The sequence below is a fragment of the Alexandromys fortis genome, unplaced genomic scaffold (genome assembly GCF_014885135.2).
Source record: "Alexandromys fortis isolate MF-2015 unplaced genomic scaffold, M_Fortis_MF-2015_v1.1 scaffold_68, whole genome shotgun sequence".
Lineage (NCBI taxonomy): Eukaryota > Metazoa > Chordata > Mammalia > Rodentia > Cricetidae > Alexandromys > Alexandromys fortis.
In genome coordinates this window covers 3,447,368-3,460,899 of record NW_026067948.1, presented here as the reverse complement: position 1 = coordinate 3,460,899, position 13,532 = coordinate 3,447,368, and the positions used below count along the sequence as shown (strand labels likewise).

The following is a 13,532-nucleotide window of genomic DNA, read 5'->3' as shown; positions in this document are numbered from 1 at the left end:
ATTCTCTCCAGGGGACTGCTCAGTAGGACAGACTACTGATTCTTTCCCAAGGTCATTAGTCATTCCCTTTAAGTTTCTTTGGGTAGATTCCCCATTATGATCTTTACCTGGTATCACAGAAAGGCAGTAACAGTTCCCTGTGTTTGGATTTGTATATCCACAATAACTTTAAGATATTTGCTCTCATATCTATGTGCTGCTGTTTTCCACATTGCAGTTTATAGGAATCAATGTATAAGTCAATATTAAAATGTAATTTTGTAAAGTGTGAACATGCATCACAATTGTTTTTCATTTATTCCAAAGGATTCCATCTATTCCCACTAATTCTTTACAAGCAGAGTGAAGAAAAAATTTTATATTGTCCTAGATTTTCAAGGAAAATTCCATAGTATTTCAATAATGATGTCTAAGAGCAAAGTTTGTTAAATTCTAGGACAACATTTTTTTCCTGTTGAGTGTCCCTATATATCCCTGTCTGGCCTGGAATTTACTATGTAAACCAGGATGGCCAAGAAGTACAAGAGATCTGCCTCCCAAGTAATGCAATTAAGGGTGCGTACCACCATGCCTGACTCCTGAAATAGCTATAATACAAGAAAAATTGACCAGAGGACAATTTACCAATACTTTCCCTAAGATATTCTTGTTTCCCTAAGATATTCTGTTTAAAGATGGTTTATTTTCTTAAGAAAATGGGAAATATGAAAAAGAAAGTTTCAGACTCACACATACTCAACAATAGACAGGAGAGTTACAAAACTGATAGAACCATTTGCCAAGTCCCTTAAGACACAGTGCATTAGAAAGAAAAGTGTGTTTGTAGTCATGCTCTTCGTGAAGATACGTGCTGCAAGAATTTCACAGACATTTGGGAGATCTTGACGTCCACGTAATTTAGGGTAGTCTAAGGCAATATTTCTTGGTATGGGGAGTCCTTCTGTCTATGTGTTGCTTTTATTGGTTAATGAATAAATCTGTTTTGGCCAGTCACTTAGCAGAAGAGAGCTAGGTGGGGAAATTAAACTGAACACTGGGAGAAAAAAGGCAGAGTCAGGAAGAAGCCATGTAGCTGCCACCAGAGACAGATGCGCTGAAACTTTGCCAGTAGACCATGACCTCATGGTGATGCACAGATTAATGGAGATGGGTTAGTTTAGGACCTAAGAGCAAGCTAGAAATAGCAAGCTTAAGCTACTGGTCAAATAGAATTGCAAACAATATGGTTTCTGTGTGATTATTTAGGGTCTGGGGAGCCGGGAATGAACCAGCAGTCTTCCGACAACAGTTTCTTGTATCTAACAGTATTCTGGCTAGCCTACAATTCCAGTCTATAAATAGAAAAGACAATGTGCACAGGAAAGACATTTTACATGATTATCAGGCACAAGTGCACAGGGAATAAACAGAATATTAAAGATTGGTATGATTGTATTTCTTTAAAGGCAGTCTTGGACAGAGAAAAGTGAAAATTAAAGGCAGATGGAATCAGCAAAGTTGAAGTCCTTTTCTTTTCAGTGTCCAATACAACTCAATAACAATCTTCTAAATTCATTTGTAATAATTTTACAAAAGAGATGTGAAGTTTAGAAAGGTAAAGAGTCATAAAAGTTTAAGTTTTCTAAGAAAATGCCAGACCCAGCCATACTTTTGATTATATACCCAAAAAATGCTTAATCATACCACAAAGACATGCAATCAACTGTGTTCATAGCAGCATTGTTTGTCATAGCCAGAACTTGGAAACAACCTAAATGCCCTTTGACTGCAGAATAGATACGGAAAATGTGTACATTTACACATGGAGTCCTACACAGTGAAAAAAAATAATGAAATCGTGAAATTTGTGGGCCTAGAAAACATTTTATTGAGTGAGGTAACCCAGTACCAGAAAGACAAATATCATATGTACTTACTTATAAGTGTCTTTTAGACATAAAACAAAGATAAACCAGCCTGCAACTCACAATCCAGAGAACCTAGATAACAAAAAAAGGACCTTAAGAGAGACATACATGGATCTAATCGGCAAAGGAAGTAGAAAAAGAAAAGATCTCCTGAAAATTGGGAGCACAGAGATCATGGGAGAGGGTAAGGGGCGGGGGCGGAGAAGAAGGGAGGGGAGTGGAGAAAAATATATACCTCAATAAAAACAATTAAAAAATATCTAAAAAGATATTTCAAGGTTAGTTCTAAAAGTTATGATAGAAAGTGATTTAGGTACAATATTTTATACTCACCAAAATAGGATTGATAGTACTTTCTCGGAAATTGCCAAATTCAAATGGTCTAGATATTGTTAAAGTTTTACTTTCTTGATAATTATTCTTACTTGTATATAGTTTTACTGTGTTAGAATTAAAACCTTTTCATTTTATTTAGAGAAAGGGGGGGGGGATGTTGTGGGATATTTGACCACACTATGTGAAGATGTGTCTCTGTCTTTTCTTGATTGCCTAAGGTACCTTCTGATTGGTTTAATGAAGAGATGAATGGCTAATAGCTGGGCAGGAAAGGGTAGGATGGAGTCTGTGGGAGAGAGGGGAAGCCAGGGGAAGAGTCTAAGAGTTGGGAGTAACCGGAACAGGAGGAAGTCAGATGTATGGTATCGAGGAGAGGTAAGGAGCCATGTGGCAGAACATGAATTAATATAAACCAGTTAATTTAAATGTTAAGAGCTAGTTGGGAAGAAGACAGAGGTAAAGTTTTCATACTTAAGAAGAAGTCTCCATGTCATTATTCAGGATCTGGTTATCCAAAGAAGGAGCCACTTGAAATATTTCTTTTGTTGAACCCATGGCATAAATCTTAGTGCATTTGGGCACCAGCTGTGACAAGAGAGAAAAATGTTACTAAAGTTCTGCTTTTCTTCCTCCTTATCCACAGGAAAGCTTTTGCTAACAGCTCTTCTTTGGACTAGATTTTAGGTATTTAGAAGTTCAACCGATGATAACCAATTATATAGATTTCTTCTTAAAATTTAATGAAATTGATTTTAGGAATGTGTAATTAGAAAAATTAGAAGTTATGACTTTGTCAGTAAGGCAGCATATTGGTATTTTTGCATTTAGACCACTATAAAACATAAACATATTTTTATATTTTCTCGGGATTTAGGTTTTAGTACAAGTACTTTGAAACCCTTCTGAAAACAGTGTATTTGTGGCTGAATTTACTTTCGCAAACCCCAAGGCGACAAGCAATAAGAAGAAAACCAATCATGTAAAACTTCATTGAGCTGTACAGCAAATGACATGAAAGTTGATTTCCACAGAGCTGTTTTCAGAAATTTTGACTCAAGATTTAAACGCTTTAATTCTTTGCTGGGCAAGGGAATGGTAAACTAAAACAAACCAAAACCACCCAAACACTCTACCAAAGAGTGGATGCTATTGAATTAAAAGAGTTATGTACACTGACTCATTCACAAGCTGTTTGTTGCCGTCAAGAACTTGAAAGCTTTGAAGGAGTCCGGAGAGTTAATAAGTAGATCAGAAACACAGTGTGTGAAAACGCCTGAAGAGCAGGGACGCTGGTTTGTGTTCCAGTGGATGATCCCACACCATGCACACGTGGGCAGCACAAACTGGACTTAGTGGGATACCATTCTTTTTAAAGGCATAAACTTAGATTGCGTCAGAACTGCACTAGCGCACAGCTGAAGGATAATCACAGCACAGATGGCCAAGTAGACATTAGCAGAGGGACAGCAGACGACTGCAGTTGGAAAAGTGGTTTGAATGGTCAAATTCATGCCGGATGACATAGACACCCTTGCACCCAGAGTCTTCAAGATCATAATCCCCGGACCCAAACAGCCCAGGAGGAAACACTGTTAGACACTGCATATGCAGGCTGCCTTCGGACGGACATCTTCCGGCACGGTGGCAATGCTGCTGTCCAAGGAGATGGTGCTGGTGCTAGTTATTTCTCTTAAGTTTTCTCTCTTGGCTCTAAGTTTTCAAATATCAATGCAGTGAGGAATCTGAAGATTTTAGTATTCCTTTATGCTAAATTCTGCTCTGGCACAAAATGGTAGTCAGCCAAACTACAGCCAACCTGGCAACTCTGAGCCATGTGCTAAGTTTGATCTATTTTTGATCACGTAGATCAAAGATAACTTTGCCAGAAGCAGATCTGGTGTTTTTCATCCAAACTGTAGTAACTCGTCTTTATTACATAGAAGCATGAAATCAGAAATTTTCATGTACTTAGACCAAGGTGAGGAACAACACTATGTTTCCTAGTTTTGCTGTCATGTTGATCAGCAGGAAGGAGAAGCCTTAACTGGTCAAGGTTCTGAGAATAAAAGAATGAGTGCTCAAGTCGAAGCTTAAATGGCATATTTAATTCAATCCCTTCCCACCAAGGTTCAGGCAGCATCGCGTAAGAGGCGGCAAGAGCAGAGGGATGGGGAAGAAATGCCATCTTCTGGTCCTGAAATGGCTGTTACTGTCATGAGTTCACAGCGTTTGGGATTTCCTGCACAAGATCAAGCCAGACAAAAATCAGCAGAGGAGGTAGATAGTCTCCAGGAACCATACCTTTTCAGAGAGCAATTTGAAGTTGCTATCTTCTAGAGGAGGGAGAATTGTTCTTTTGGGAGGACGTGACTACTGATCGATGTACAATGTCCCAGTGGATGGCCCCACGTTCATGTACACATGGGGAGCCCTCACTGGACTTAGTAGGTTAAACAAAGGACACATGAATTTGGGAGGGACACAGGTTGAGGGATGAAGGATAGTTATGATCTAGTTTGTTGTGTACATGTATAACATTCTCAAGAATAGAGGAAAATCTAAACTGCAGCCTGACCAATACCTTTGAAGTCACAGTGGCTGGTGCTTGGGGACAGGTGTTTATCAATAAATATGAATTGATTTCTTAGTGCTTTAGCAGACGTTGGCCTTGACTCTAAAATGCAGAAATGTATTGATTATATTGCTATATTATGTTGTTTCTTTCTTTATATATGCACAGAGAAATGATAAAATTCTATGTCCAAATGTACCTACAAGAGATCCATAATAAGTACAAAAATTTCAAGTAATGAAAGAATCAATAGTCTTCTTTATTTATGATATTTTTCTTAGAACATGAATTATGAATTATCATTGATAGAACTTTCAGTAAAATTAGTATGACCATTTAATAGCATTCAACAACTATTGAAATCTCTGTAAGCAAATCAATAATTATCAAACAATATCACACATATTTTGCCCCTGAAACCTCAAAAAAGAAATACAAATTCATTTAAATATAGTAGAGGGTTTTAACAGATCTAGTTTATCATCTATTTATGAAAATTCATATATAAATAAAATTTTCACAGCAGTTATTAGTTTTCTTAAGGTAATTTAAACACAAGTATGACAATTCTTACTCCTATTCAACCTCAACCTAAAGATATTTCACAAATGTGTTTATTTTAAAACAGGTGCACATAACCTGGAATTCCACCAAAGTTTCATTTTCCTGAAATTCCTTATGATCTAGGTATTAATCTCAGATTCCCTATTCTAATTTCCTCCTCTCTGAGCCAACTGTTTCTTCTCAGCATCATTATCAGTGTGCACAGAAAATTATGTAAAACACAATATCCATTGTCAAGCCAAGAGAACTTTGGAAGGGTTAGGAATGGATTAATTAAGTAATGTCCATGGCGAAGTGAGCAAGGCTCTCTCTCAACTACTCTCACAACCTCTGAGCAAACAAGTGAGTTCTGTCTGCATATATTTTTCAATGCAATGGAACAGTTTGAGAACAGCCCTTCTGGTGGTGCACACGCATACATGCAGGTAACAGACTAGTGCACATAACAGAAAAACAAAATAAAAACTCAAAAGGAGAAATAACAAAAAAGGACAATAGTCTTTAAAACTTTAACAGGGTGTTTTTGTTAGGTACAGTCTCATTGTGACAAATAACAGTCATCAATGTCACCTAGAGCTTCATTGGTCCACATTTCCAAAGACAGAAAACGTCTAAAACTGTTTAGGAAATCATCCTCTAAAACAGGAGTCTTTATAATGTGAGTGAAACAGTATCCCACAAACTGATCTTTACCAAAAATAAAGCTATAATAGTGTAAAACATAAAATTTATTTAAATATATAAAACAGCATCACTTTCCTGAATTCTGAAATGTTTTTCAAACAGAAGTGGCTATCAATACCTTTGTCAATAATGCTTCAGCAGTTATAGTAATATAAATTATGTTGCTTTACTGAAACATGGCAAAATCAGGTAAGGAAGAAGGAAGGAAGGAAGGAAGGAAGGAAGGAAGGAAGGAAGGAAGGAAGGAAGGAAGGAAGGAAGGAAGGAAGGAAGGGTCAGAGGTCTATAGAAAATGCCTGCATTTGCAATCCTGTTCACAGGAAAAAATACATCGTATTTAAGATTTCCCCGAATCAGACTGTCTTTTATTTGCACCAATTTCTAGAAAGATTTTCTCCCTGTAAGCCAGCATGTCCCGTACATCTTTGCAGAGCAGCATTTCCTGGATGGACAGCAGCTTGAAGCTGCGCAGGTTGAATGGTGAGCGGCTCTGTACAGCTTGTAACATCCCGATGGATGCGGCAACCGATTCACTCAGAGAGGAGCAGACAGGGAAGATCCGAGCAGTCCACAGGCTCAGGTGTGTCTGACTTCCAGAAAAGAGTTCCTCTGTAGCTTCAAGGTTCCAAATATCTAAGCAGGACATAAAGCAGACTCCGAAGAACTGAAGAGTCTTTATATCTGATATGGTTTTAACACTTTTTTTCAAGTTGTCTTGCATGCCAAACACCATGGTTGAATACTCTACGTGTCCACTCATCTCCACACTTAAAGAACAAAGGAAAGAATATGGCGGCAGGACAGTGTTTGCTAAGACGGAGCCGCTAATAATGCAGTTTTCCCCGATGGAAACCTCAGGTCCCAGCCTGGAATACTCTACAACTGACCCAGAGGCCACATGGCATCCTGAGTCCAGTACACTGTGAATGACACAGGGTGTCTCATGGGAGCATTCAGGGACATTTGAAAAGACACTGAAAGCTACGGATTGCAAGCCCAGCTCTGACCTTAATGTACTATCAGAAGTGAAATGAAGCAGATATTCTTCCGTTGTTCCAATGTGATAAAATTTGGAGTTATTAAGAACAACAACATTCAGTGGTGTTCCCTTGAGGAGGTGGAATATTTTCTGCCTCATGTCCAACAACTGGGATTCTTCTTTAGTGACATGTGCCGTGTTCCTGGTGTACTCTGCAGTCGCTCCAGGTCCTAGTGCCTGCAGGAAGTCACCATAGGCATCTATTTCACACTTGAGTGGGCCTACACTTTCATAAAAATCAAGTAGCTTTTTGGCTGATTCATGATCCATGTAAAACAGGCTATCTGTGTAGACATACTCAGAGTGCAATGGAAGACAGGCAGTGTCGCCCCCAGCCAAGTCCTGTTGACCAAGGCTTCCTTGTCTATGCACAGCGTTAAAGTGGTACATGTCTTCAATGCTGGGTTTATGGAGGAAACGGTGACACTGTCTGTACTCGAGATCACCATGTTGTGAGGAACTGGCAGAGTCCAAGACAAATACTCCATGTGTGGTGCCAACAGCCAGACTAGACGGATGGGCTAAGGCAGTAAAGCCAGGCCTGTCAAACGCAATGGACTCAGAGTCCCCAATACTGTACAGCTCAATATCATCGGCACAGGTGACCAAAACTCCAGGCTTCATGCGTGCGGGAAAATCCACGTACATGGCTAGTTTCAGCTCTAACATCTGAAAAACGGGCTCACCAAGTGGCAAAGCTGTGAAGATTTTTCCTAAAGCACTTGCATTGGGAAGACGTTGACTGTAACCACCTATAAAAATTGTAAAGGATTTAAAAATATGTAAGAGATTTTCAAAATCTGGTGGCACCAGTTATAGCATAAAATACATCTGAAGATATCTAATACTAAGTATCTAATCAAAATTAAGGGTAGAATTGGGAAATCTAGACTTTAAAGCCATCAAAGAGTTTTTTTCATAAGGCAATTTGATGTAATGCAATTCTAGAGACTCTAGGCCAGGACACACAGAACCCGGCTAGCAAGTATTCTCAATCAACTGCATAATAACAAAAGGACCGCTTTTAAAACTTGGTCTTCCGTGAACATTTCTAACAACACTTTCCAACCATGGTTAACGTCATGTGCCAGGGATGTACTAGAAAAAGCTGTAAAAGACTAGTGCAGTTTAACAGTTGCAGAACGTACTTCTCTCGTTAAACATCCACTTCAGGACGGATTGCCTTCAACTCATGAGACATAGAAAGTAAATGGAAACTGACCTAAGAACAATTTATTTAATTTATCTGCTATTGGTAGAAACTTCTGCCTGCATTTTTGACTGATTATTGATAGTCAAATGCTACAATATTTAGCAGTTCTAAATACAGAAGAAAAATGACAAAATACAGAATTAATACATAAATATATACATGAAAAATGCATAGAACATTTCAAAAGAGAAAAAACAGAATACAGAGATAAACAACAGAAGTTTCCAAGCACCAAATGTTTTATATATGTATTGAATTAAAAAACCTACCAACAAATCTGATAACATTCTTCTGTTTTTTCTCTTTTGAAATGTTCTATGCAGACTCTTTAATAACAACCCCCCCCCCAAGACTCCTGAGAAATGTCCATATTTTCAGGAGTTTTGTGAAACAATTCTATATTTGCAAACCAAAAATGAAATGATAAAATATCCATAAAAGATGATGAACATAATCTACAATGCTAAGAAAATGTTTTGTGAAGATCAATATACTTACACACTGAAAACAGAAAACAAGAAACCCAAATGCCATGGACATTTATTTCCAAAGCAAAATACCGCCACTGAATTTTCAAACAAAATAAAATACAGGGGAAATCCTTTACAAGGGAGATAAAGGCACCAAGGTGTCAGAGGCAGGAAACTCAAGGGCAAATGTAAATGAATAAGCAGTCAGTTACCAGAGTGAATCAGCAGGACTTTGAGAGACTTCCACTTATCTCCGTAGAGACTTTCCAGACACTGAAGAGCACAGAATGTTGATCCTCCATTTCCTTAAAAACAATTCAAAAGGATAATTTGCTTCACAGAAAACTATGAAAATTTTGCTATGATGCTATATTTAATGTTATAATCTTGAAGATGTGAGTATCTTCAAAATTGTCAATATGAGGTAGACAGACTGAGAAGGCACTGGCAGTAGAATAGATAAGTCACAGCAAATAACCAAACAAACAGCTAATCAAGGAACATAGCAGCTAATAATCTCAACAACAGTAATGGAAGAATTGATACATTACATAATCTATGACCCTAGACCATGAATTCATATGCAGCTGCTGACCAGGAAACTTGCTCAGTGACCTCTTCCAAATGACACAACTCAACACGCAAGCTGGGTTTTCAAAATTTAAGGTTTTCAAAAACGTTAAAGAATTTGGTTTGTATAAAATATTTCAAATGATGCTAATGCACTGTCCCCCCAACTCTTCTCTACAGAAGGGACATCAGACAAGTGCTCACCAACAGCGGCCATCAGAATAATCCCAGGGTCACAGACATGCATTCTCCTCCTGGCACCAAGAGGCTTTTGCTTTTTTTTTTTTAAATCATATGAACCAAAATTTTAGAAATAAATTTTATAAAAATCAAACTACTTTCAAAGGAAACACAGCAAATAAATTTCAAAGCACTTTAAGCAATAACTACAAGAAAGTAGAAGAAATGATTTGAAATTCCCTCTGTACAGAATCAAAGGTAAACTATAATTTATTTATTTGCAATGATGACATAGTTTGAATTAAATGGGGTTTAAGTACATAGTCTATGTTACTTTAAGTGACTGGACGTGGTCTGTTTGTATTCCATATTTTGGTTCAAAGAAACCAAATATATACATAAATTTCCCCATTTGTTTTCTTCATGTAAATGTCTGAAGAAACTACTGGATTGGAAAAGTCCTTGTGAGAACTTCCAATGAGGTCTATTGTAATTATATTGAAGCAAAAAAAATCTTTTAACTAATTTTCTGTACGAGTTTCTCTTCAAGTCTCAGTGACTAAGAATCTTTGCTCTGATATTCACCTTGTTAAGACGAGATAGTTTAGACTCAGATTTTAAAGTCTGTAAAGGCTGTGTATGGAGATAAACAGTTTATAAACTATAATGCTTAGAAAACTATGCAATTACCATCTTGCTCAGAATCTGTTATAACAATGACCGTAAAGTATATACCAATTTTGGTTCCTGCAGGATCAGTGAAAACATGGTACTGAACTCCAAGGGGCAATTCCTTCCTCTTCAGCTTCTCAGACAGTTGTTGCTTGTAAGCAAGTTCCTGCTTTTCATCAGCTGCTGTCAGGGCAACTACATCCCAGAATTTCCCAGCTGCCACTGGTTTGCCTATTGGAAAAATAGCAAGATTTTTTTTATATTATTAGAATTCTCTATTGTAAGCTTGTCTATTTCAAAAGAGGGGAGGACAAATGAATAATCATTACCAGCTTCCTAAATAAGATGATACAAAAACCAACCAACCAATAATAAAGAAAATAGAATAATCTTTAGCCTCAGTATCTAGGAAGTTTCATGAATCAGAGTCCTTAATGTTCCCTGGCTGAGAAATATTAACTGTACACTCCTTTCTTATTTCTGATTAGAAATGTGGATTTTTTTGTTTTTTTGTTGCTGTTTATTAACTTTTTCTTTCTTCTTTTTATTTATTTTTTTTATTTTTTTTGAGTTCCTGGGGACAAAACACAGAGCTCCATGCATGTCAGGGAAATACCCCATCACTGAGCTACATTCCCAGTCTCCTCTTTATTAACTTTTGAGGGTGTCTTACTAATTGACAGCCTAGCCCTGCATGTTTCCTATAACCCAGTCAGGCCTTGAACTCTGACCCTTCTGACTCAGCCTCCCAAGTAGATAGCAGTCTTGCAGCTCCAGGCTCAGCTCTTATTATTTTTATTAATTTACGATGAACAACTACACTTACATAGGCCATCAGAAAACCACACAGAACTTAGGATCAAATTTCCCAATGGACTCATTAATTGACAAACTGCATTGGTATACAGTGGGACCCTCTCCTTTACCAACAAAAATATTAATAAGGTTTTAACTAAGGGGCCTGAGCATGACATCATGGCACTGGCTTTGCCCTCTTCCTTCCTTCTTCTCTCTTCTTGCTAAAAACCATTAGATTACTTTACGAAAGCTAGTCACCAGTGTGTGTCTGTTCTCTCATTTGGCTACTCCCTCCCCCCTGAGGCTGATTACCAAGGTACAGCTGTCAAAGTGTTGAAGTCCAGCAATCATAAGCTCCCTTTTGGCTTCCCTAATTAACACCAAAATCAAAATTAAACAACTCGTTCTAACACTGGGTTTTCTCTTTGACCTTTAGAAACTGTCATTGGTCTATGGGCCATGCCTGTCTCCTCTCTCTTCTAAGAGGTCCCTTGTCCTCTACCTTCAATCTTTGTCTCTTATTCCCTGCTGTTTGTCCCTCTGGGACAAATAAATCTAGGTGCTGAGAACATGGTCTTAAGTTGTCTTGTGGAAGATACCTGACCTTTCATTTAGCAAGTTAAAAAAGAAAGGAGGGGGCAGAGAGAAAGAAAGGGACAGAGAAATGGAGGAAAAGAGGAAGGGATTCGTTAGCTTGGATTTAATAATTCTAACATCATGATATCCAAATATAAATCCCCACATTTTAGACAGTCACAAATACCAATTTTATCAGACAGCTGTTCTGAGAAGCGCAAGCACCCATCTGTTTTTCCTCTAAAGGGCAAACTTAAACTTGGAATTTTTAAAATCATAATTGCCTTCAGATTGGAGTTTAAATAGGAATAGGCTGGTGAGCTATGCAGGGGACTGGAGGAAAAGTGAAAAAACTAGGCAAAAACACTACTTCAGACTCTGTAAGCAAACTGACTTCTAACCAATGAGCTAAGCGATGTTTTCACATGTTACATGTGTGTTCCATGCACAGCCTCACAAGCCATGTTAATAATGCTCTGGCTGCTCCATCCTGACATCCAGGATGAGGCAGGCACAGAGCTGCAGAGGGAGAAGCGGAAGGCAGGCAGGACCGGAGGACAGGAAGGAGCAGAGGACAGGAAGCGGCGAGGGGGTCCGTGGGAAGAAGGCGCCCCTCGGAGCACTGGGCCAGAGAACTCCGTTCCGCCAGGCTACCTCTCATCTCCGAAAAGAGCCGCAGTTTCCGCAGGGTGGCTTCGCGGAGAGACGCCATGGTCCGACTTCCGGAAACCGGCACAGTGCGCGCGCGCGCGCTCCGAAGACCACGCCCCGCCCTGGCCGCGTGGTGACGTCACCGCGCCCCTGGAACCTCCCACAGACTGGAGAGAGCTAGGATGGCCTGAGCGTGCGCGATCGGCGTTGCCCGGGCAACGCTGGTGGTGCCGATGGGCACCTAGCTGCGCCGGGCTGCCCGGGGCCTGCTCCGTCGGTTCCCGCCTCGCCACGTCTGACAGCCGGCGGCCCGCCACCGGGCCGCCGAGGACAGTGGAACCATCCCCCAGATGCCGAGGTGACCTGCTCGCACAGAGCTGCCATTCCGGGAGGCCGGGTCGCAGAACCTCGGCTCGCCCGCGCCCCGCGTCCGCCCACCTCTCTCTCAGGCCGTCCACTTGAACCCGCGCCTTCTGTCAGCATCAGGCGCTCAGTTGGTCTTCACTCGCTTCTAAGTCTATGGAAGGCATAGAGGAGGACACTCAATCGGGCCCGATATTGGGGAGTCAGGCTTGTTGAACACGCTTTCCTTGGACGATAACATGTATTTCTCTTGTCGAATGCCTAGTTTATAACGAGTTCTACAGGCTAATCTCCCCGTTCTGACACATAGCATGTAGTAACAACATTTAAGGACGGCTTTTCAGTATCAAACCCAGAAATTCTATCATCCTCTGCTATTTGGCTTGAGAAGTTTCCCTTCATTAAAGTCTTGCTCAGAATTCTGCAAAGCTATTTCCTATGAACTTAACTAATTTTCTAAGTAAGCTTAGTTTTTTTTTTTTTTCTTTTATTCAATGCCTTGACCTTAGCTTTTAATTCTGTATTTGAAGGAGGGACATTTGCGGGGAAAGATGACTGTTTCACAGTACATTCTTTTTGAAGGAAATTTAGAAACTATAGAACGCTAAAGAGTCTGAGAGTAACCGCAATAGAAGTCAGATTTGTGATTCTGACTCTTGAGTGAATCAGAGTAAAGGGGTCACAGTGAAAGGCGCGTGGGGCGAGAATACAAGCAGACAGCCTTATTTTGGAGGCTACCGAAGTGCCAACAGGAAAGATTTAGTGGAAATTTAAAAGATTATAATGGGGAATGGTGAGAAATTGCCTAGATGCTAGAAACATTCCAAAGGCAAAACCAACATCTGTCCCTAGATGGAGGATTAATGAGATGAGGAAAGCCATGTATGGGGAAGCATAGTGAAGTGGTAAGAGGGTTCCTTTAATTTAATATCAGATA

The 13,532-nt window shown here is 39.5% G+C and overlaps 2 protein-coding genes across 2 annotated transcripts in view; one reads left to right on the top strand and one right to left on the bottom strand.

Moving 5' to 3' along the window:
* Nucleotides 1–5,060: 5,060 nt before the first annotated feature.
* On the bottom strand, nucleotides 5,061–12,322 carry Fpgt (fucose-1-phosphate guanylyltransferase). Its single transcript, XM_050149513.1, has 4 exons — nucleotides 12,236–12,322; nucleotides 10,271–10,438; nucleotides 8,998–9,090; nucleotides 5,061–7,854 (listed from the first exon to the last, which is right to left on the bottom strand). The coding sequence occupies exons 1-4, from the start codon at nucleotides 12,291–12,293 to the stop codon at nucleotides 6,401–6,403; spliced, it is 1,773 nt and encodes a 590-aa protein (XP_050005470.1). The 5' UTR covers nucleotides 12,294–12,322; the 3' UTR covers nucleotides 5,061–6,400.
* Nucleotides 12,323–12,472: 150 nt separating this feature from the next.
* Lrriq3 (leucine rich repeats and IQ motif containing 3) overlaps nucleotides 12,473–13,532 on the top strand; it is a 66,840-nt gene continuing 65,780 nt past the window's right edge. Inside the window, exon 1 of the mRNA XM_050149454.1 lies at nucleotides 12,473–12,590. The gene's annotated coding sequence lies outside the window, so the exon portion shown is untranslated. The remainder of the gene's footprint in view (nucleotides 12,591–13,532) is intronic.

What these genes read in the sequence shown, in the direction of transcription:
- Fpgt (XM_050149513.1), bottom strand. Translation starts at nt 12,293, where the DNA reads ATGGCGTCTCTCCGCGAAGCCACCCTGCGGAAACTGCGGCTCTTTTCG. An exon ending in GCTCTTTTCGGAGATGAGAG is followed by an intron (nt 10,439 to 12,235) that starts GTAGCCTGGCGG and finishes TTTTTCCAATAG; the next exon opens with GCAAACCAGTGGCAGCTGGG. An exon ending in AGTCCTGCTGATTCACTCTG is followed by an intron (nt 7,855 to 8,997) that starts GTAACTGACTGC and finishes CAATTTTTATAG; the next exon opens with GTGGTTACAGTCAACGTCTT.